The sequence below is a fragment of the Choloepus didactylus genome, chromosome X (assembly GCF_015220235.1).
Source record: "Choloepus didactylus isolate mChoDid1 chromosome X, mChoDid1.pri, whole genome shotgun sequence".
In the NCBI taxonomy this organism is placed as follows: domain Eukaryota; kingdom Metazoa; phylum Chordata; class Mammalia; order Pilosa; family Megalonychidae; genus Choloepus; species Choloepus didactylus.
Genome location: NC_051334.1, coordinates 83,250,039 through 83,275,697, shown reverse-complemented (window position 1 = coordinate 83,275,697; position 25,659 = coordinate 83,250,039). Strand labels below are relative to the sequence as shown.

At 36.3% G+C, this 25,659-nt stretch overlaps 1 protein-coding gene and 1 pseudogene across 7 annotated transcripts in view; both read left to right on the top strand.

Moving 5' to 3' along the window:
• Positions 1 to 25,659, top strand: part of ZDHHC15 (zinc finger DHHC-type palmitoyltransferase 15) — a 232,114-nt gene that overhangs the window by 80,354 nt on the left and 126,101 nt on the right. For all 7 annotated transcript variants that reach the window (XM_037821525.1, XM_037821523.1, XM_037821519.1 and 4 more), the window contains exon 3: positions 7,845 to 7,939. In XM_037821525.1, the coding sequence (XP_037677453.1) occupies positions 7,845 to 7,939 (95 nt within the window). The remainder of the gene's footprint in view (positions 1 to 7,844; positions 7,940 to 25,659) is intronic.
• On the top strand, positions 11,885 to 13,695 carry LOC119523235 (annotated as a pseudogene).

Here is a 25,659-nt window from a genome sequence, read left to right as displayed (position 1 = left end):
TATACCTATCGTAATGCCTGTCCCATGCTCTTTGGACCACTGTAGTTTTGTAATACGCTATAAAGTCAGGTAATGTGAGACATCCCACTTCATTTTTCTTCCTCAAGATATTTTTTTACATATTTGGGGCACCCTGCCCTTCCAAATAAATTTGATTATTGGTTTTTCTATTTCTGCAAAGTAAGTTGCCATTTTAATTTGTTTGCATTGAATTTCTAAATCATTTTGGGTAAAACTGTCATCCTAAGTGTATTCAGTATTCCAATCCATGTATGTTAAATGAACTTCCATTTATTTAGATCTTCCTTGATTTCTTTTAGCATTTTTTTTTGTAGTTTTCTGTGTATGTCTTTTATGTCCTTGGTTAAACTTATTCCTATATATTTGATTCTTTTGGTTGCTATTGTAAATGGCATTTTTTTTTCATGATTTCCTTCTCAGATTGCTCCTTAATAATGTATAGAAACACTACTGATTTTGGCTTATTGATCTTGTATCCTGCCACTTTGCTGTGCTTGTTTATTAGCTCTAGTAGCTTTACTGTGGATTTTTCTGGATTTTCTACATATAGGATAATGTCATCTGCAAATAATTAAAAGTTTACTTCTTACTCTCCAATTTGGATGCCTTTTATTTCTTTTTCTTGCCTAATTGCTCTAGCTAGAACTTCCAGCACAATACTGAATAACAATGTTGACAGAGTATCCTTGTCTTGTTTCTGATCTTAGAGGGTACACTTTCAGTCTTTCTCATTGAGTATGATGTTAGCTGTGGGTTTTTCATATACTCCCTTTATCATGTTGATGAAGTTTCCTTCTATTCCTATCCTTTGAAGTGTTTTCATCAAGAAAGGATGCTGAATTTTGTTGAATGCCTATTTTGCATCAATTGAGATGATCATGTGGTTTTTTCTCCTTAATTTATTGATGTGGTATATTACCTTGATTGATTTTCTTCTGTTGAAACACCCTTGCATACCTTAAATAAAACCCATTTGGTCATGGTGTATACTTCTTTTAAAGTGCTGCTGGATTAGATTTTCAATTATTTTCTTCAGGATTTTTGCATCTATATTCATTAAATACATTGGTGTGTAATTTTCATTTCTTATAGTATCTTTGTCTTGCTTTGGTATAAGGGTGATGTTGGCTTCATAGAATGGGTTAGGTGGCTTTCCCTCATCTTCAATATTTTGAAGAGTTTGAGCAGGATTGGTACTAATTCTTTCTTGAATGCTTGGTAGAATGCACATGTGAATCCATCTGGTCCTGGAGTTTTCTTTGGGGGAGTTTTTTAATTTATTTATGCAATTTTATTGAGATATAATAACATAACATACAATCATTCAAAGTGTACAATCAGTTATTCACAGTATTGTGATATAGTTGGGCTTTCATCACCAGAATCAAACTTTGAACATTTTCATTACTCCAAAAAATAAAATAAAAATTAAAATAAAAAAGAACATCCAAAACATCCCATTCTCCTCCACCCACCACTGTTCATTTACTTTTTAAAATACAGTTTAATTTAGAGATATTCACACACCCTATCATCCACAGTGTGCAATTCGTTATTCACAGCACCATCATATAGTTGGGCATTCATCACCAGAATCAATTTTTGAACCTTTTGCTTACTCTGAAATAAAAATGAAAGCAAAAAAGAGCACCCCAAATTTTCCATCCCCACCATCCCACCCTATTCTTTATTCAATTTTTGTCCCCATTATTCCACTCGTCTGTCCATACACTGGATAAAGGGAATGCGGGCCACAAGGTTTTCACAATCACACAGTCACACTGCAAGCTACATTTTGGGAGCTTTTTGATGACTGATTCAATCTCTTTATATGTGATTGGTTTGCTGAAGTCTTCTATTTCTTCTTGAGTCAAAGTTGGTTGTTCATGCTTTTATCAGAAATTGTCCATTTCTTCTATGATGTCTATTTTGTTAGCATATAGTTGTTCCTAGTATCTTCTCATTATCTCCTTTATTTCTGCAGTCAGTAGTTACGTCTCCTTCCCATTTTCTGATTTTATTTATTTGCACCCTCTCTCTTTTTTCTTTGTCAGCCTAGCTAAGTCTCCAACTATTTTATTGATTTTCTCAAAGAACCAACTTCTGATTTTGTTGATTATTTCTATTGTTTTCATTTTGCCAATTTCATTTATTTCTTCTCTAATTTCTGTGATTCCTTTCCTTCTGTTTGCTTTGGGGTTGGTTTGCTGTTCTTTCTCAAGTTCCTCCAGATGAGCAGTTAAGTTCTCGAGTTTTGCTCTTGATTCTCTTAATACAGGCATTTAGGGTGATAAATTTCGCTCTCAGCACTGCCTTTGCAGCATCCCATAAGTTTTAATATGTCGTGATCTCATTTTCATTTACCTCTAGATATTTACTGTTTGTCTTATAATTTCTTCCTTGACCCAAGTGTTGTTTAAAAGTATCTTGTTTAAACTCCATACATTTGTGAATTTTACTGCCTTCAGCCTGTTATTGATTTCCAACTTCATTACACTATGATCTGAAAAGGTGTTTTGTAAAATTTCAATCTTTTAAAATTTATTGAGACTTGCTTTGTGACCCAACATGTGGTCTATCCTGGGGAATGATCCATGAGCACTTGAGAAAAATGTATATCCTGCTGTTGTTGGGTACAATGTTCTGTAAAAGTCTGTTAAGTCTAGTTCATTTATCATGTTATTCAATATCCCTGTTTCCTTATTGATCTTCTATCTAGATGTTCTATTAATTGATGACAATTGTGTATTGAAATCTCCAACTACTATTGTGTAGAAGTGTCTACTTCTGCCTTCAGTTTTCTCAGTGTTTGCATCTTGTATTTTGGGGCATTCTGGCTCAGTGCATAGATATTTATGATTGTTGTTTTCTTGATGGATTGTCCCTTTTATTAATACATAGTGTCCTTCTTGTCTCTTTTAATTGTTTCACATTTGAGATCTACTTTGTCTGATATTAGTATAGCTATCCCTGCTCTTTTCTACTTCTTGTTTGCATGAAATATCTTTTTCCAATGTTTCACTTTCAACTTAATATTGTCCTTGGATCTTAAGTGAGTCTCTTGTAGAGAGCATATAGATGGATCCTTTTTCAAATTCACTCTGCCAATCTATGTCTTTTGATTGGGGAGTTCAATCCATTAACATTTAATGTAATTAGTGTAAAGGCAGTACTTTCTTCAATCATTTTTTCCTTTTGGATTTTTTATGACATACCTTATTTTTTTCTTTCATTTTACCCTTTTAATTACCTTTACTGCTAATTGTCATTTCTACATTCTTCTCCAAACCTCTCTTTCCTCTCTTTTCCTATCTGTCTATAGCATTCCCTTTAATATTTCTTGTAGAGCAGGTCTGCTGTTCATGAATTTTCTCAGTGTCTGTTTATCTGTAAATATTTTAAACTCTTCCTCTTTTTTGAAGAACAGTTTTGCTGTTTATAGGATTCTTTGTTGGTAGTTTTTTCTCTTTCAGTATCTTGAATATATCATACCACTGCCCTCTCACCTACATGGTTTCTGCTGAGAGATGCACACTTAGCCTCATTGAGCTTCCCTTGTATATGATGGGTTACTTTTCTCTTACTGCTTTCAGAAGACTCTCTTTGTCTTTGACATTTGACCATCCGATTAGTAAATGTCTTGTAGTAGGTCTATTTGGATCAATTCTGTTTGGGCATGCTCTGCTTCTTGAATTTTTAATTTTATGTCTTTTATAAGAGTTGGGAAATTTTCATTGATTATTTCCTCTATTATTTTTTCTGCCCCTTCTCCCTTCTCTTTTCCTTCTGGGATACCAATAACACATACATTCATGCACTTAATTTTGCCATTCAGCTCCCTGTGACCCTGTTTGTATTTTTCCATTCTTTTCCCTATCTGTTCTTTTGATTGTAGGATTTCAGATGTCCTGTCCTCTAATTCACTAGTCTCTTCTTCTGCCTCTTCAAGTCTGCTCTTGTATGTCTCCATTGTGTTTTTCATCTCTTCTCTTGTGCCTTTCATTCCCATAAGTTCTGTTATTTGTTTTTTCAAGCTTTTGAGTACTTCTGTATGGACACCCTCTGTCTTTATATTCTTCTTCTCTTTTGTCACATTTTTTTAACTCATTGATTTGATTGAGAAGATTTGTGTGAGCATCTTTAATTAGTTGTTTCAACTCCTGAATCTCAGTTGAGGTGTGAGATTGTTCCTCTGTTTGGGCCATATCTTCATATTTCCTGGTGTGACTCAGTTTTTTTTGCTGTCTAGGCATCTCATTTTCTTGATTAATGTATTCTGGATTTCGTTTTCTCTCTTTTACCTAGAGTTTTCTTGTTGGTTGTCTTTGATCTCTCTCAGTTCTTTGTTTCTCTCACTGGCTAGTTGTCAGACTGCCCCCAGTCCCCCCCCCCCCAAAATCAGGTACCCACAGCTGCCTGCCACAGCAATGGGAGGTAGGCACTGGGCACCCCAGCATGTTCATTGTGTGTGGTAAAATAAATCTGCCCACTTCCAGTGGTGCTGTTTTCACTGGACAGTAAAACCTGGGTTTGTTTTAGAGCCCTGCTTTGACAGTTCTGTTGTGCATATTTCTCAGCCAAAACAGGGCCGGGTTTCTGTGCAGTGCATATAGACCAGCTCCTTTTTTCCTAAGAATCGTCTGGAGCATCTTTTTAAAAGTGTTTCAATTCCCTTACACTTTCCAGACCGTCCAGCAGATGCCGCTGTTCGGTAACTTAATTGTCTTCAGAAGCTGCTTTGCCTCCAAGCACAGGCTGTATTTGCACAGGTGAGCTGAAACTGTGGGATTCCTGTGCCCTCACTTTGCCAGGCAAAATCTGGCTTGATGTGGGCTCCACCTGTTTCAGACAACCTCCCCAGCTGACCCAATTCTCCAGCTATCCCCCTAGCAAGAAAATAGCCATCAGCTGCTGCTTTCCTCAAGGGTGGGGGAAGGGCTTTTGGACCCAGGGATGGAAACACAGTCTCTGTCCATGTTTTCTCAGACTCTTTGTCCCTCACTGACTTGGGCCTTGAAATGTCCTTCCCTGTCTCCCAGGTCTTCAAAGTGTGGGATTATGTCCAACTACTATGAGATATTTTATGATCTGTGTCCCTGGTGGGAGGGCTCCCAAAGACAGATACTTTTTGAAATAACTTTTAGACATGGAGAAGCCCACATGTGAATTCCACAATCACTGTTTACTAGCTGTGCTGTCTTAAACAGGATCTTAACTGTTAAACTGCAACATCCTCCTATCAGATCTCCCTACTTCTTCTTTTGTCTCCTGAAATCCACTGTCCATTTATAAGCTAATTTAATGCTTTAAAAATCAAGTCAGTTCTCTACCAAAATACTTTCCAAAAACCTATGAACTCCCATTGCCCCTCCAGAAAATCCAAACTTCTTACTGGGTCTCACAAAGTTCTACAGATTCTGACCTCCACCTTATTCTCAGTGCCCCAAGTAAAGGTGCTTATTTGTTCAATTCAGCCATGAATTTATGAGAGGCTTAATCCTATTAACTTGGTTTTAAGTCACAAAATTCCATTCAATATTTATGATGGCATGAGGTAATAATATGTGCCATCCAAGGACTCACAATGAAACAGTAAAATGATGTTGAGACTTACAATCACTTCTGTGGAGAATGCCAAAATTTCCCATATTGGGAGAGCCATGCAAGAGGCAAAGTATATGAAATGAAAGGCAGTGTGTAGTCCATTGCACAGTTCATTTAAGGGCACAAATCACACTTGAGAAGTTTGTAGTCTTTAGTGCTATTGGAAAGAACTTTGGATTTAGAGTAAGAAGGCCTATGTATAAAGCATGGCTAAAGTATGTACTAACTGAAGCACTGGTTAAACAACTATCCCTGTGAGTCTCAGTTTCTTCATGTATTAAAAAAATATGGGGATGAAAATCCCTACCCTATTATCTCTTTCACAAAGTTGATGAGAAAATAAAATGAGACAATATACATGAAAGCACATCATAAACTCTAAAGTGCTATGCAAATACTATCACCATGACATTTCAGCACCCACAGTAGCAGAAATAATGACAATTGGCTACAGATCTCTCTCCACATTGTCATGAAGGACAATTCCCTCCTACTCCTAGAATCACATGGAAACATTTTCCCTTTAATTTTATTGAGATATAGTCACATACCATACAGTCATCCAAAGTGTACAGTCAATTCTTTACAGTGTCATCATTCATCATCACAATCAATGTTCGAATATTTTCATTACTCCAAAAAAATTATAAAAATAAAAATAAAAGTAAAAAAGAACACCCAAAACATCCCATCCCCCAAGCCCCCTATTATTGATTTACTTTTTTGTCCCCATTTTTCTACTTATCTGTCCATACACTGGATAAAGGGAATGTGAGCCGCAAGGTTTTCACAATCACACACTCACACCATATAAGCTTTATAGTTATACAATCACCTTCAAGAATAAAGGCTACTGGATTGCAGTTCAAGTTTCAGGTATTTCCTTCTAGCTACTCTAACACACTAAAAACTAAAAAGGGATATTCATATATAATGCATAAGAATAACCTCCAGAATGACCTCTCAACACCACATGAAATCTTTCAGCCACTGAAGCTTTATTTTATTTCATTTCTCTTCCCACTTTTGGTCAAGAAGGCTTTCTCAATCCCATTATTCCAGGTCCAGACTGATTCCAGGGAGTTATGTCCACATTGCCAGGGAGATTTACACCCCTGAAAGTCATGTCCTATGTAGTGGGGAGGACAGCAAGTCCACCTGCAAAGTTGGCTTAGAGAGAGAGGCCATATCTGTGCAACAAATGAGGTTCTCTGAGTGTGACACTTAGCCGCAATTATAAGTAGGCTTAGCCTCTCCTTTGCAGTAACAAGCCTCATAAGGGCAAACACCAGGATTGAGTGCTTGTCCTACTAAATTGGTAGTCCCCAATGCTTGCAAGAATAGCAGGGAAGTTTAATATTTCCACATTTTTAATAGCAGGTGGGGAAGTTTAATATTTCCACATTTTTCCCCAGTCCCTTAAGGGGGCTTTGCAAATACATTTTTATTCTCTACCCAAAATACTCTGGGATGTATTGGGGCATCACACTAACCTGTACAAACCAGATTTCACTCCCTATTCAAATCTCCATGCAATTATGGTGTTTGAATAAACTGACCATACAAGTTAAATTATATAGTGCTGCAGAAAATATATGTTTTCCACCAAATAAACATCTCTTCCTTTGGTCTCACACAGAAGTTCCAGTTTTGAAACACTGTCAGTATCATCCTTTACCCTTTAATCTGATTAACCTTAGCCCTAACCATGTCCATTTGTTCATATCTCTAATTGAAGTCTGATCTCTTTTTCAGCTTAACAGTTGTTGTATGGGGTAATGCTGACATTCATAGCTGCCAAACTCTGGCTCTGAGTCACAGGTGTCACACAGATACCTGAAGTTCCAGGGACTGACCAGGTTATACACAAAGAGCTCAGCATCTCAGAATTTTTAAATAACCATTATGACTCAGGAATAGATGTAACTGGTATAAGAGCTTACAGTCTAGGAACCATTACAATAATCCTTATGGAAACTTTTAAAACATGCAACTTCCAGAAAATCTTTACTTCATAATTTGGCATTATAAATGGGTTCTTGCACTGTTGTTACTTCTAAGCATGTGGAAATGGTAAAAATGAACATTCATTTCATAATAATACTAGAGATATGTGGAAGTGGGAAAATGCAATACAAATTTGTCATTGAAATTTATGTCTTTTTGACACAGAAATGGATTAAAAGAAAGTATAAACTTTCATGTTTTTCTTATTTCAGTTGTCTACCTCATACTCTACCATGCCATCTTTGTGTTCTTTGCCTGGACCTACTGGAAGTCTATCTTTACACTCCCACAGCAGCCAAACCAGAAGGTAAGAATATTGCTTACTTCAGAAAGGCTTAGAGCAGAGGAAGGTATAGATGCCAGTATGGCAAGATGAAGGGAAGAAAGAATAACAAGAAAACCTTCCATTACAGAAGAGTGATCCAGAGTAGTCTTAAAGGATAACTCTTATTGATAAGATAAATTAAGAGTAAGAAAACTTAGGCCTTGCTCAAGATAGTGGAGTAAGAAGCTTCAGCGTTCCCTCTCCCTGCAGAAACTTTTAATAGCCATCAAGAACTTGCAGAAACATCTTTCTCAAAACTCCAGAAAACAGTTAAAGGCTTACAGAAACAGGGCAAGTTCTGAATCAAGAAAAAGGTGCCATGCCCATCCCCTCACTAGCTTGGTGCAGAGCCAGCCCACTCTCCCAGTGTGGGATGCTAGTCCTGTCTGCAGAGGGAGCAGAGTAACCCTCATGCACAAACTGGGAGCATGTATGTTTGGCACACTCTGGTGGCAACCTAAGGAATTGAACCAGGATATTCATCTCAGACTCACCATCACAGAACTTGTGCCTCATATAGAAGGCAGCCCACAGAACTCTCCTACAGAACACTATAGGAGAGCAGTTATGTGGCGGCTGCCTGATTCAAGGAATTAAGGCTGTAGGATCTGTAATACAGTGCTCGAGTCCATAAGGAAACAGTTTCTTAAGGAAGCAGGAACATTGTATCCATCTAAATGGGTTAATTCTTAGGGCCACATGATCATGGCCAAGAAAAGACACATGCACAGAAAGGATCAGAGAGGGCCCCTATGTTTTGGCCTAAAGTTATTCTCTAAACTCATTGTATAGATAAGCCTTGAAGGAAAGCATTTGTACAGGTTAGTCTGCAAAGACTGGGAAAGGTGGTTTCTTTTTTTCTTTTTTTATTATGTCCTCTCATTCAAGGAAAGCTCTATCATAACACTAGCTGGATATAAGCTTAAGGAGCAGATTCCTCAGAACCTAAATTCCAGTGGTAATGCATTAAAATACCAAAATATCCAGGTTTCAACAAAAGAAACAGGAGGCAGTGGTCCAGGCAGAGAAGGAGATTGAGGAACCATCATTCAGAAAGACCAGACCTGGGACATGCCAGACAAAGACTTATAGAAAATGGCCATAAATATGCTCAAAGAGCTAAAGAAAAACGTGGACAATGAGCTAAAGGAAATCAGGAAAATGACAGATGAACAAAAAGAAAATATCAATAAAGAGATAAAATCATATAAAGGAAACAAACAGAGCTGATGACTAAACTACAGATTTTTTTAATTAAATTCAGTTTTATTGAAATATATTCACATACCATACGATCATCCATGGTATACAATCAACTGTTCACAGTACGATCATATAGTTATGCATTCATCACCACAATCTATTTCTGAACATTTTCTTTACATCAGAAAGAATCAGAATAAGAATAAAAAATAAAAGTAAAAAAGAACACCCAAACCATCCCCCCCATCCCACCCTATTTTTCATTTAGTTTTTGTCCCCATTTTTCTACTCATCCATCCATACACTAGATAAAGGGAGTGTGATCCACAAGGTTTTCACAATCACACTGTCACCCCTTGTAATCTACATTACTATACAATTGTCTGCAGGAGTCCAGACTACTGGGTTGGAGTTTGATAGTTTCAGGTATTTACTTCTAGCTATTCCAATACATTAAGACCTACGAGGTGTTACCTATATAGTGCATAAGAATGTCCACCAGAGTGACCTCTCAACTCCATTTGAAATCTCTCAGCCACTGAAACTTTATTTTGTTTCATTTTGCATCCCCCTTTTGGTCAAGAAGATATTCTCAATCCCACAATGTCGGGTCCAGATTCATCCCCGGGAGTCATATCCTGCATTGCCAGGGAGATTTACACCCCTGGGAGTCGGGTCCCATGTAGGGGGGAGTGCAGTGAGTTCACCTGCCAAGGTGGCTCAGTCAGAGAGAGAGAGAGGGCCACATCTGAACAAAGAGGTACTCAGGGGGAGACTCTTAGGCACAATTATATGCAAGTTTAGCCTCTCCTTTGCAGTAACAAGTTTCATAAGGGCAAGTCCCATGATAGAGGGCTTGGCACATCAAACCGCTGGTCCAAATGTTTGTGACAACAATCAACACCAGTCCAGGTGAGGAAGTCCAACACTTCTGCACCTTCCCCCAGCTCCTCGGGGAGGGGGGCTGTAAATATATTTTTTATTCTCTGCCCAAATTACTCTGGGATGTGTCATTATCTCACTCTAACCTATACCAACCTACCGTATCTCACTTCCTATTCAAAGTTCCATGTAACTGTGGTGTTTGAACAAACTGACTGTAGAGTTATACTGTTTAGAAAATATAGATCCTGCACCAAATAGACATCTCTTCCCTTGGTCTCACATGGAAGTTGAATAAACTACAGATATTTTAAGTTCCCTGGAGGAGTTCAAAAACAAAGTGGAGCTGGCAGAAGAAATAATCAGTGAAGTTGAAGATAAGACAATTGAAATAATGCAATCTGAGAAGCAGAATGAAGAAAGACTAAAGAAAAGTGAACAGAGTCTGATGAACCAGTGGGACACCAACATGTTTAACAATATATGCATTATGGGAGTCCCAAAGGAAGAAGAAAGAAAGCAAAGGGAAGAGAGAATATTCAAAAGAAATAATGGCTGAATATCTCCAAAATCTAACAAAAATATGAATATACACATCAAAGATATTTAACAAACTCCAAACAGGAGAAACTCAAATATACCAACTCTGTGACATATTATGATCAAACTGCAGAATGCTAAAGGTAAACATAGAATTCTGAAAGCCACAACCAAAAAGCAATGTGCCATGTACAAAGGATCCTCAATAAGATCAAGTGCCAATTTCTCATCAGAAACCATGGAGAGGAGTTGGATGAGGAGGTGGTGGCAGTGGGAGTCCAGGGGGCCATACCTATGTCACCCTGGGCCTGGCTCCTGGCCTCCGCCGCCAGGCCTCACCAACAGTGCACAAGACCACCCCACCAGAAAACAAGGGACAGAGCTGACCTGTGCAATTTGTGGCCAGGAAGAGAATGAATGAAAGCCCTGGTTCTGCAGGCAGGTTGGCTGTCAAGAGGCCTAAAAGCTGATGAAAGCATGCTCATTTATTCTACACAAATGAACTAATTGAAAATGGACAAGCAGAGCTTAAAATTCATATGGAAATTCAAAGGGCCCAAAATAACAAAGACAACCTTGGAAAAGATGAACACTGTTGGAGGACTCACACTTTCTAATTTTGAAACTTACTGCAAAGTTACAGTAATGAAGACAATGTGGTACTGACATACAGATAGACATATAGATCAATGGAATAGAACTCAGAGTTGGGAAAAAAACACACACATTTATGGTCAATTGTTTTTGGAAAAGGGTGCCAAGACCATTCAATGGGGGAAGAATAGTCTTTTCAACAAATGGTGCTGGCACAAGTGGATATCTACATGTGAAAGAATGTAGTTGGATCCCTACCTCACACCATATATGAAAATCAACTCAAAGGGGATAAAAGACCCAAATATCAGAGCTCTTAGAAGAAAACTTAGGTATAAATCTTGGTGACTAGGCAATGGATTCTTAAATATGCCACCCAAAGCACAAGGAGGAAAAGGAAAAGATACATAAATTGGACAGCATAAATATTGAAAACTTTTATGCTTCAAAGGATACCATCAAGAAAGTGAAAAGGCAACTCTCAGAATGTGAGACAATTTTTCAAAGCTAGTATCTAATAAGGGACTTGATCTAGAATATATAAAGAAGTGTTACAACTCAATAATAAAAAGAAATCCAATTAAAAATAGGTAAAGGTTCTGAATAGACATTTCTCCAAAAAAGATATGCTAATTGCCATTAAGCACATGACAAGATGCTCAGTGGCATTTGTCATTAGGAAAACCCAAATCAAAACCACGAGTCCAAGAGGGGAATTAGTGGTAGAGCCCAGACTGCTGATGCTGGTGGGGGGCCAGTGACGCCCACTCCCTTGCTGCTGCAGTGGCCAAAGGGGCTCCGGCAGCTGTGATTCCAGCTGGTGGTGTCCACCTTAGGAAAGGCCAGTTCTTGAGCTCCCTCTGTCCCCTTCCCTTTCATTCTGCTGTTGCACACGTCAGATGAAAGATCTGGAGGGAGGCTCTGACCGTGGCCGGGAGGCTCCTTAGGGCGTGGGCTCTGAGGTTATACTATAACTAATCCCTCGTGCTTTTCCCCTGCCCCTTTTCCCCAAATGATCAACAGTAGAAAAAGAAGAAAACATGTCAGGATACAAATGTTATTCCTGGAACTTACATGATCAATATGCTCAAGATAAGTAAGTTGTAAATAAAATGCAACAGAAGTATTGGGAAACAGAACAGCCCTTTGTTAAAGCTACAGGAAAGAAGGAAGATGAACATGTAGTTGCCTCTGATGCAGACCTGGATGTCAAACTAGAACTGCTTCACTGGATTCAGTGAACCTGTTTGGACTTCTCTAAGCAATTGTCCTTTCCCAAAAGAGGATATGTTTCTCATCCTAAGAAGAAAATGAACTGGGAAAATTTCTTCCATCCCAAGCCTTCCAAGTTAAAACCAGAGCAGGAAAAATGATGCAAGCCACAGGAAAGGCCCTCTGCTTTTCTTCCCAGCAAAGGCCGGCCTTGCAAAACCCTTTGTGTCAATTTCACCAAAAAATGGAGACTTTTCAACATTGGGCCATCTCAGACACTTGGCTGATGGTGAACCACATGGAACAGTGCCAGACTGAATACAGAGGGGTATTATTATTGGGCATTATTATGGATGAATAATGGGTCATAGGAGCTTGATCCAGATCTCCAAAAGTAATTGGAGATGATCAGGAAGATACAAACACAAGTACACCTTGAAAACAACAACAACAGCAACAAAAAACTTTGCAAAATGAAGATGGATTTGTATCAAAGAGTGGATCTTCTTGGAGCAAAGAGATGCAATCTCTTGTCTCCTAAGTTAACAACATACCAGACCACTCTGGTTCATTTTTAGGTGAAAACTTCTCACACCATGGCAGCCATCCATGAAAGCTTCAAATATTACCAATGATAATTTATTATTTTAAAGCACTTAAAAAACCCTATGAAAAAACTACATGAGAAAGAAAAAAGGACAATACCCAAAGGACAGTACAGAAGCAGCAGTGGAGGAACCAAGTCAGTTAATTAAATTAGAGGATGAAAACAAGAGGAAGGAATCTTCTATTTCAAAGACTGAAGATAGGAAAAGTATTTTATCTACCTTAGACAAAAGCTGTACACATAATGCATGCTCAGGACCTATAGACATGAAACCTGAGGAAGGTGCTTGTCTGGGCCCAGTGGTAAGTGGCATCTGAGAAAGACGAACTGCTGCTGAGTGAGATGTTCAGCACTTCTTCCTTGGAAGAGGGCAAGTTCAGCAGAGTGGGCTGCTTTGTTTGGAGACAGTCTGCTTAAGGAGCCAGGTTCGATAGTGACCCCAGGAGAGCCAGACCTCAAGACCCAGACAGGTTCAGGATTCCTTCCTCCACAGTTTTTAGACCAAAATACAAAAGACTTACAGGCCTCACTACAAGAGTCTGCCAAATCTGCCTCGGATCTGACTGCCTGATTTAGCCTCTTCACTGACCTTCACCCATTATCAAATCCTGATGCTGTTGGGAAAACTGATAAAGAACATGAATTGCAGCATTCAGGAGGGAGCCGTGAGCTGTTCTTCAGCAACCCAGCTGAGGACTAGCAGAAGTAGCAAGTGATCAGTATTTATGTGCCATTTTAATAAAATGAAAGGGTCAATGGCCCTTTTATTTGGGGAAAAATAAACAACCCACAATGAAATTCACACCCACTAAGATGGCTATAATGAAAAAGATGGACAATAACAAGTGTTGATGAGGATGTTGAGAATCTGGAACCCTTAGGCATTGCAGGTGAGAATGCAATATGGTGCAGTCATTTTGGAAAACAGTCTGGCAGTTCTCAAAAGGTTAAACACAGGGTTGCCATATGACCCAGCAATTCCACTCCTAGGTACATATTGAAAAGAAATGCAATGCAAACATATGTCCATGCAAAGACATGTACGTTAATGTTCATAGCAGCAGCATTCATAATAACAATAAAGTGGAAACAATACAAATTTCTATCAAATCATGAATGGATAAACAATGTGGTATATCCATACAATGTTATTCATTCATGAAAAGGAATGAAGTATAGATACATGCTATAACCTCGATAAAACTTCAAAACATTATACCTAGTTAAAGAAGCAAAGCCAGTCACAAAAGACTGTATGTTATATGAATTTATATGTATTTCTAGTTATATGGATTTTGATTGATATGAAATGTTCAGAATAGGTAAATTTACTGAGACCAAAAGAGGATTAGTGATTGCCTAGGACTGGGGAGGGAGGTAGTAAATGAGGAAAGAATTCTAATGGGTATGGGATTTCCTTTTGGGGTAATGAAAATATTCTAAAATTGATTGTAGTGATGGTTTCACAGCTCTTTGAATATACTAAAAGCCAGTGAATTGTTCACTTTAAATGGATGGAATATATGGTATGTGAATTATATATCAATAAAGCATATATATATATATATATGAAATCATGGAGAAAGGAAGCAGTGGGATGACATATTTAAAGGACTGAAAGCAAATATTCCTAACCAAGCAATATTTGTCATTGTCATTGTCTTTCAAAAATGAAAAATAATTTAAAGCAGGAAATCAAGAGAAATTTACCCATCAATGTTCATAAAGGCACTATTCACAACCCAAGTGTCCATCAACCAATGAATGGATAAACAAAACATGGAATGGAATATTATCCAGCCATAAAAAGAAATGACATCCTGATACATGTCAACACATGGATGAACTTTGAAGACCTCATGTTGAGTGAAATACACCAGAGATAAAAGAACAAATATAGTATGATCTCACTGATTTGAAACAATTAGAATAAGCAAACTCATAGAGTTAGAATCTAGAATACAGAATACCAGGGGAGGGGGTGGGGGTAGGGAATGAGAAGTTAAGGCTTCAAATGTACAGGGTTCCTATTTGGAATGATGGAAATGTTTTGGTCATGGATGGTGGTGATGGTAGCACAACATTGTGAAGATAACTAACAGCAGTGAAATAGGTATCTGAATGTGATTAAAAGGGAAAATGTTAAATTGTATATATGATAACAAGATAAACATTTTTAAAAATCAATGGCTCTACACTGCACAGTGAACCCTAAGTTATACCATGAAATATAGTTAATAGTACAGTTATAAAAATATGCTTTCATCAATTATAGCAAATGTTCCACTCTGATGGAGAATGTTAAAAATGGAGTGATACATGGGAATCCTGTATTTAATTCATGATGTTTCTGTAAAACCACAACTCCTCTAATAAAGAAAAAAATGCAAAAAAAAACAAGTATGTTAACCTTAATTGCTTTCCTAAGAGCGAGAATTTCAGTTAGCTGCTTTACTACCATGAATCTAATCACATAAAAAAGGGGTCACTTTCCAAGATTCTCATTCTAAACCGTATTCTTCATGTGTATGGCTAAGTCAAACTTATTTTTTTTTTATTTCTATGCACCTGTATATTGTAAGATACTAGTTATAAGAAATGAGCAACTTGAACTAGGAAGAATATAGCACTTAGGGTTCTTTCTCATTAAAAAAAAAGATATAAATAAATAATAAAGGAGAGATTAAGACATTTCCAGTTAAATAAAAGCTGTTGGAGTTCTTATAACCATTAGACCTACCCTACAACAGATGCTAAATAGAGTTTCACAGGTGGAAAGGAAAGCACTATAGACAACAGATCAAAGCCACATGAAGAAATAAAGATCTCCAGTGAGGACAATGGCATGGGTAGGTATAAATGCCAGTATTATTGTATGTTTGGGTTGTAACTTCAATTTTTACTTCTTACAGGATCTAAAAGGCAAACGCAGAAAATGTAAAGATAAATCAGTGATTTTGGACTCCTAAGACATGTAAATTGTGAGAAGAACTACGTGAAGGTGGGGGATATGGAGGAGTATAGGAACACAGGAACATAGTGTATCTATTGAAATTAAGTTGGTATCAAAGCAAATGAGACTGCTACAGAGTTAAGATGTTAAATTTCAGTGCCATTGTAACTGCAAGCAAATACCAGATAATATGTAAGCTCATTGATATAGAAATTAAAGTACAAGTACAAGTTGCCAGGGGCAGGGGAAAAGGGGAGTTAACATAATGGATGTAGGGTTTCAGGGGAAAGTTTTACTAATGGAAGGTGTTGAGTGTACTGCAGCATTGTGAATGTGGTTAATCCCACTTAATAGTATGACTGGGAGTGGTTGAGATGGAAAAGTTTAATTTGTATATATGTTCCCACAATTAAAAGAGAAAGAACAACTAAAGAGACAGTGAGAATTAGTTGCATTAATTAATTAATGTGATCTAACAAGGGAGGAGAAAAGACTCAAATGGGCCTTATTGGGGAGTGACTTCATCAACATGGCAACATAAGATATCTGCTGAAAATGCTTCCCAGAGATTTAGTGAATAAATGACAAATCCCACTTCCTTAGAGGGATTACTTCCTTGAGGATAGTAAAGACTGGAGAAGGAGTCAACAAATGTTGAAGCAAAGAAACAGAAAAATCAAAGGTAGGAGAATTCCATCCTGGAGCACAGGTAGAGCCCAGTCCCCTTCCTGACACTCAGTACTGCTCAGCTTGGAAGTCACACAGGCAGTATGTCCTGGGTCCCTCACACCACAGACAGGGACTGTAGAATGACTCACTCTACAGTGAGTTATAACTGCATGCATATCCAGGCAAAGGGACCTAAGTCTACAGAGACCCAGGGTGGACACAACCCATTGAAGAGTGCTGCATACAAAAGGGCACCCAGGTCCAACAAAAAGAGAGAAAAACTGGGATAGAAAGGCTGCCAGGACTGTTGGTCCCTCACTCAATCCAGTTTCAGTCAGCTGGACTACCTAAAGGCAAAATGGACTTTTCTGAAGTGGTCCACCTTTCTGGATTGGTCCCATCTGCCTCCCCAGGGTGGGATACCCTAATGGGGAAGAAATAAGAGGAAGAAAAGTCTTACAGAAAATAAATGGGGGGCTAAACTGAACTGCTGTAAGATAAGATGGGTCCCAGAACTGAAAAGTGTAAGGAAAACAGGTCACTGAGTGAGGAGAAATTTTCAACATATCATAGGTGATGGAGAGAAAAGTCTGCACAAAAGCAAATAGAACAGATAAGGATTCCTGGAAAGGGAACAGAGGAAAGCAAGCTCTCTCCTGTAGGTGAAACAAATGCACAAAAATGCAGTTTTAAAAATTGCATCACATATCCAGGGCAAGAATCAGATGAAGTAGAGTTGAGAACATCTGAACAGTTAAACATGGGCTACTCTAAAGTCTAGAATAGGTTAGACCAGCCATCAAAAAAGAGCCTTAACATAAAGCCAATCAACAATAAAACACTGGGCAAGAGGGAGAAATGGATCTTCAGAGTTCCACAGGAATAATAATAATCAGATGCTTAGACATCAGCAAAAAATAAGAAGCCATACTAAGAAACAGGAAAATATGACTCAGTCAAGGGAAAAAATTAAAACTTCAGAGAGAGACTCAGAAGTTGGAACAACTAATCAGAGATGTTCAAACAAATCTCCTAAATCAATTCAAGGAGATGAAGGAAAATATGGATAAAGAGATAAAGGATTTTAAGAAGACAATGTGTGAGCATAAAGAAGAACTTGAAAGAATAAAAAAATAAAAATTTTGAGGATAAAAGGCACAATGTTAGAGATTAAAATACACTAGAAGCATACAAGAGCACATTTGAAAGGGCAGAAGGAAGAATCAGCAAACTAAAAGGCAGGGCAATTGAAATCATACAGTCAGAAGAACACATAGAGAAAAGAATAGAAAAAATTGAGCAGTGCATCAGGGATTCAAGTGACAGTACTAAGCACACAATCATACATGTCATGGGTGTCACAGAAGGAGAAGTGAAGGAAAAGGGGCAGAAAGAATATTTGAGGAAATAATGGCTAAAAACTTCCATATTCTTATGAAAGAAATAAATATACATGTTAAAGAAACTAAACATATTCCAAATAGTATAAATCCTAATAAACCTACTCTGAGACACATACTACTCAGAATGTCAAAGACAAAGATAAAGATAATTCTGAAAGCAACAAGAGAAAAGCAATTTGTCACAATCAAGGGATCCTAATAAGACCAAGAGAAAATTTTTCATCACAAACCATGGAGGCGAGAAGGCAGTGGTATGATATATTTAAGGAACTGAAAGAGAAAATCTGCCAGCCCAAAATTCTTTATCCAGCAAAACTGTCCTTCAAAAATGAGGGAGAGTTTAAAATATTCACACAGAAACAGAAACTGAAAGAATTCAAGAGACCTGCTCTACAAAAATGACTAAAGGGAGTTCTGAAAGTTGAAAGAAAAGACAGGAGAGTGGACTGGAATAGTGAGAACAAATGGAGGTCATCAGTAAGGGTAACTGAAAGAGTAAATGCAAAACCCAATAGTACCATATCCTCAATATACTGTTCTACTCTTTAATTCATGTAAAAATCAGAATACAATTGGACAAAATTAAAAAGCATATTTCCTCTTAACAGATGTGCAAAATACAAAGTGGTAAAGGGACAAAAAGAACATAAAAAGGGGGAAATGGGAGCTGAGATTGTGTATGCTTTAGAAGCTAAGTTGATATTGTGAATCAGTTGGTTATGGATGTAAGTTCTGTAATGTAAACCCCAGGGTAACCACAAAGAAAGTATTTTAAAAATATACAGAGATGGATTTATGGTGTTGGAATAAAACAGATTAAAGCAAACAAACATAAATATACAGAAACCAAAATGAGAAAGGATCAGTCAGATACATCACAAAAGATCAACTACACAGAAAAGAAGTTTGCAATAAAGGAAAAGAGAAAACAAAAAGATATGTAAAATAACAGCCAATGGGCAAAATGGCTGAAGTAAGTACTGCCTTTAGAGTAGTAACAATGACTGGTAATGCATTAAACTACCCAATCAAAAGACACAGGTTGGCCAAATGGATTTTAAAAAAAGCCATTAGACCAAAAGACAAAAATAGGTTGAAATTGAAAGGATGGAAAAATATATTCCATGCAAACAGTAACCAAAAAAGATCTGGGTAGTTATACTAATATCAGACAAAAGAGATTTAATGCAAAACTGTGAATAAGAGACAAAGGACACTGTATGTTAATAAAAGGGACAATACACCAAGAAGAAATAATAATCATAAATATTTATACACTTAACCATGGTGCCCCAAAATACATGAGGCAAACCCTGGCAAAACTGAATGGAGAAATAGAAGTCTCTACAATAATAGCTCAAGACTTCAATACACCACTCTCATCAACATCTAGACAGAGGATCAATAAGGAAACAGAGAACTTGAATAATATGATAAATGAACTAGGCCTAACAGACATACACAGAACATTGCACCCCAAAAGAGCAGGGTATACATTCTTCCCAAGTGCTCATGGATAATTGTCCAAGATAGACCACATGTTGGGTCAGAAAACAGGTCTTGATAATTTTGAGAAGATTGAAATTATACACAGCACTTTCTCTGACCATAATGGAATGAAGCTGGAAATCAGTAACAGAGAACTGGAAAATTGACAAATACATGGAAGGTAAACAACACACTCTTAAACACTCACTGGGACAAAGAAGAAATTGCAAGAGAAATCAGTAAATATCTCTGGACATATGAAAACATGAACATAACGTATCAAAACTTATGGGATGCAGTGACAGTAGTGCTAAGAGGGAAATTTATAGCCCTAAAGACTTACATTAAAAAAGAAGGAAGAGCTAAAATCAAAGACCTAACTGCACACCTGGAGGAACTAGAAGCACAGCAAATTAATCCCAAAGCAAGTAGAAGAACAGAAATAGCAAAGATTAGAGCAGAAATAAATGAAATTGAGAATATAAACAGTAGAATTAACAAAACCATAGGTTGGTTCTTTGAAAAGATCAATAACATAGACAAACTTTTAGCTAAACTGTCAAGGAAAACAAGAGAGAAGATGCAAATAAATAAATACAGACATGAGAGGGAGGACATAACTACTGACCCCTCAGAATAAAAAGGAACATAAGAGGATACTATGAATAACTGTATGCTAATAAATTAGACAACGTAGATGAAATTTGAAAAATTACTAGAGACACACAAACAACCTACACTGACTCTAGAAGAAATAGATCTCAAAAGATCAATTACAAGAGATTGAATCAGTCATCAAAAACCTCATAACAAAGAAAAGACCAGGACCAGATGGCTTTACAGGTGAATTCTACCAATCATTCCAAGAATTAATAGCAATCTGCTCAAAGCCTTCCAAAAAATCGAAGAGGGAATACTTCCTAACTCATCATATGAGGCCATCATGCTAATACCAAAGCCAGATAAAGATACCACAAGAAAAGAAAAATACAGACCAATTTCTCTTATGAATATAAATGCAAAAGTCCTCAACAAAATACTTGCAAATTGAGTTCAACTGCATGTTAAAAGAATCATAGACTGTGATAAAGTGGGTTTTATCCCAGGTATTCAAGGGTGGTTCAACAAGAGAAAATACATTAATGTAACATACCACATTAACAAATCGAAGGGGAAGGACCACATGATCATCTCATTTGATGCAGAAAAGGCATTTCACAAAATCCAGCATCTCTTCTTGATAAAAAGCACTTCAAAATATAGGAATAGAAGGAAACTTCCTCAACATGATAAAGCTTATATATGAAAAACCCACAGATAACATCATACTCAATGGTAAAAGATTGAAAAATTTCCCTCTAAGTTCTAGAACAAGAAAGGATGCCCTTTGACACCACTGTTACTCAACATTTTACTAGAAGATCTAACTAGAGTAAATAGGCAAGAAAAAGAAATAAAAGGCATCCAAATTGGAAAGGAAAAAGTAAAACTTTCACTATTTGCAGTGATATGATTGATACATAGAAAGTTCAGAAAAATCTACAAGAAAGCTACTAGAGCTAATAAACAAGTTCAGCAAAGTGGCAAGACAAGATCAAAATGCAAATTTAGTGTTTCTGTACACAATTAATGAGCAATGTGAGGAGGAAATCAAGAAAATAATTCCATTTACAATAGTAACTAAAAGAATCAAATATCAAGAAATAGATTTAACCAAGAATGTAAAGGACTTGTACACAGAAAACTACAAAACATTACTAAAAGTAATCAAAGAAGACCTAAATAAATGGAAGGACATTCTGTATTCCTGGACTGGTAGACTAAATATTGTTACAATGTCAATTCTACCCAAATTGATTTACAGATTTAACACAATCTCAACCAAAATTCCAACAGCCTACCTTGCAGAAATGGAACAGCCAATTATCAAATTTATTTGGAAGGGTAAGGGTCCCCAAATAGAGAAAACATCTTGAGAAAGAAAAATGAAGTTGGAGGACTCACTTCCTGACTTTAAGGCATATTACAAAGCTATAGTGGTCAAAACAGCATGGTACTGGCATAAAGATAGATATATTGACCAATGGAATTGAATTAAGAGTTCAGAAATTGACCCTGACATCTATGGCCAATTGATATTTGGCATGGCTGCCAGGTCCACTCAACAGGGACAGAACAATCTCTTCAACAAATGGTACTGGGAGAACTGAATATCCTTAGGCAAAAGAATGAAAGAAGAACATTTTCTCACACCTTATACACAAATTAACTTAAAATGGATCAAAGACCAAAATATAAGAGCCAGGACCATAAAACTCCTAGAAAAAAATGTAGGGAAGCATCTTCAAAATTTTGTGGTAGGAGGTAGTTTCTTAGATTTTACAACCAAAGCACAAGCAACAAAAGAAGAAATAGATAAATGAGGCCTCCTCAAAATGAAAAATTTTGTGCATCAAAGGACTTTGTCAAGAAAGTGGAAAGACACCCTAATCCATGGGAGAAAATATTTGAAAACTACATATCCAATAAGGGTTTAATAACCAGAATACAGAAATAAATCCAACAACTCCACAATAAAAAAAAAACAAACAAAAAAAAAAACAATTAAAAATGGGTAAAAGACTTGAATAGACATTTCTCCAAAGAGGCTATACAAATGGCTAAAAAGCACATGAAGAGATGTTCAGTTTCACTAGCTATTAGGGAAATGAAAATCAAAACCACAATGAGATATCATTTCACACCCACTAGAATGGCCACTGTTAAATAGAAAATTACAAGTGTTGGAGAGAATGTGGAGAAATAAGAACAATCATTAATTGCTGGTGGGAAAGTAAAATGGTGCAGCTGCTGTGGAAGACCGCTTAGCAGTTCCTAGTGAAGCTAGCTACGTATAGAATTGCCATATGATCCAGCAATCCTGCCACTAGGTATATACTCTGAAGAACTGACAGCAGGGACTTGAGCAGACATTTTCACACTGATGTTCATAGCTGCATTACCCACAATTGCCAAAAGATGGAAGCAGCCCAAATATCCATCAACTGAGAAATGGATTTTTAAAAATATGATATATATGTATATATATATATATGTGCGTGTATATGATGGAATATTATTCAGCTATGAACAACAAATGAAGTCTTGATGAATATGACAACATGGATGAACCCTGAGGACGTTATGTTGAGTGAAATAAGTCAGACACAAAAGGACAAATATTTTATGATCTCTCTGTTATGAACTAATTATAATTATAATAAGCAAGCTCATAGAGTTAGGATCTAGAATAAAAGTTACCAGGTGATAGATTGGGTTAGAGAATGGGGAGATGATGCTTAACTTGTCCAGAATTTCTATTTAGCCTGATGGTAAAGGTTTGGAAATGGATGATGGTTATGGTAGCACATTATTGTGTGTGTAATCAACAGTGCTGAATTATGTATGTGAATGTAGTTGAAAGGAGGGAAGTTTTGGGTCATTTGTCTTACCAGAATGAAAGTTAGATGATAAAACATGGGACTGTTTAACACAGGAACCTTGTTCTGGATGATGGACTGAGGCTAATAGTATAAATATAAGAATGTTCTTTCATGAATTATAACAAATGTATGACACTAATAGAAGGTGTTAATGATAGATTGATATATGGGAAAAATACACATAATGTAAGCTATGGGCTATAGATTATAGTACTATTTTAATATTTTTTACATCAAGTAACAAAGATAACAGTAATGCAGTGTCAACAATACAGAGTTATATGGGGACGCTGTATTTTTTATATGATTGTTCTGTAAACCTACAACTTCCATAATTACAAAAATGATAATACACTAATGCAAAGCCATGAAAGTATTTTAATCCAACATACTTTAGTCTTAAATCCTTTTTGGAATGAGGTAGGGATACAAATCTATATTTTAAAAATTTGTCAGCTACTCTATTTTGTATAAGAGACTGAATCAAAATTTGAGAGTTTATTTGGGATGATTTGACTTAAAAATATAGATTTCTTGGATAGCTCCATCTTCAGAAAGTGGGAGTTTCAGAGATCTTGAAGAAGGTGGTGTCAGCCAGCAGCAATGAGGAGCTGAGTGATCTGAATGTTCTCATGGGAATCTGTCTGAAGATGACCATTGTATAGATGGACTAATACCTATGCATTATTCTACTATTGTTTCCAGTTTTTCTCAGCCACACATGCTCAGGTGAACTTTCTTGTACAGAAATATTTGACTATAAAAATGTTTTTTACTATACACATAATCCTATGCTTTCTAGATGCAAATCTTAAGAATATTGTTTAGGTGTTTTCCAAATTGCTTTCCAGAAATGTTAAATGAAATTACATTCCCATCAGAGTGCCTATCTCACCCCTTCTTTTTTGGTTGTTTAAATTAATTTGTGCTTTATTAATATAACAGTTTCTACAAATATTTGAAAAATATTAATACATATATATGATAAGCATTATATTGTCAGTCTGTGACCAATGATTCCTATATGCATATGAAACTGTGGGACTTTTCAAATATTTTTTTCATTTTTATAATTGTGAGTTCAATCATATGGACAGAAGAGTGCATGTAATATATATGAAATTTAAAAAAATTAAAACAAACCCTTATGCAACTACTGCATAAGTCAAGAAATAGAACATTGCCAGTACCCATGACATGCCCTTGAGATAACTACTTTGTTGATTATTCTTATAAAGATTTTCTTGATTTTCTTTTTAGTTTTACCAACTATATATGCATCCTTAAATAATATAGGTTAATGTTTCCTGTTTTGAACTTTTATTTAATTGAAAAATACTATATTATACTGCTTTTTGTTTCAAAAACATTGCTTTTGAGTTTATTCACATAGTTGTATGTAGCTGTAATCTATTTCATTTTTATGGCTCAATAGAATTGCACTGTATTTAAAAACCACCATCATGGATTCAATTTGCTAATATTTCCTTAAATATTTTTGCACCTGTGTTCATGAGGAATCTTGGTCTGTAATTTCTGTTTGTTTTGTTTTTGTATTGCTGGAATCGGTTTTCTAACATTTTGTTTCAGATTTTTGTATCTGTGAGGCCTCTAATTTTTTTCTTCTCTTGTGCTGTACTTGTCTAGCTTTGGAGTTAATGCTTTGCTACCTTTGGAATTAATGCTTTGCTACCCTCAAAAAAGACTTGGGACCATTCATTCTTTTTCTATTGTCTGAAAGAATTTGTATAAGATTAGAAATATTTATTCCTTGAATGTTTGGTATAATTTTCATGCAAAGCCATCCAAACCAAGAATTTTCTTTGCAAGAAGATTTCTGAATGCATTTTCTTTATCATTATATGTCTTTTCAGGTTTCATGTTTCTTCTCAAATTAATTTTAAGTTATGTTTTTTAGTAATTTGTTCAATTTGGTTTGTTTGGTTTTGCCATAAAGTTGCTTATAATATCCTCTTATTAGCTTTTTAATGTTTGTAGGAGCTGTGGTGATATCATTTATTTTATTCCTGATATTAATTTTATGTGCCTCCTCTCCTTTTTTCCCTGATTAACATCACCAGAGGTATGTCAGCTTCATTAATCTTTTCAAAGAAATAACTGTTGATCATATCTATTGTATCTTTGTTTTCTGTTTCATTAAATTCTGCTTTTATTTTCAAAAAACTGGATATTATTGGGACATGAAAAAATTGGAATATAGACTGTGAGCTTTATATCAATGTTAAATTTCTTGAACTGCATAACTGCGTTTAAAGTGGTTATGTAAGTGACTATCCTTGATCTTGGGAAATTTACATGGCAGTATTAAGTGTTCAAGGAGCATGATGTATACAACATACACTCAAGTGTTTAGAAAATAGATAGATGATAGATAGATAGATAGATAGATAGATATGGCAAAAGTGGCATGTGTTAAAACTGGTGGATCTGGGTATCTGTGGGGGTTGAGGTTTGTGAGGATCTGTGTATAGGGTTTGTATTATTTTTGTAACTCTCCTGTTAGTTTGAAACTATTTCAAAATAAAAGTTTTAGAACAAGAGTAGGACAAGCTATTGAAAGAGCTTGTGAAATCACTGGTCCTGCATGTCATTAAGATTAGAAAACCTCAATCTGCATTGGTGATATAATTAGAGAAACAAGAACCTAC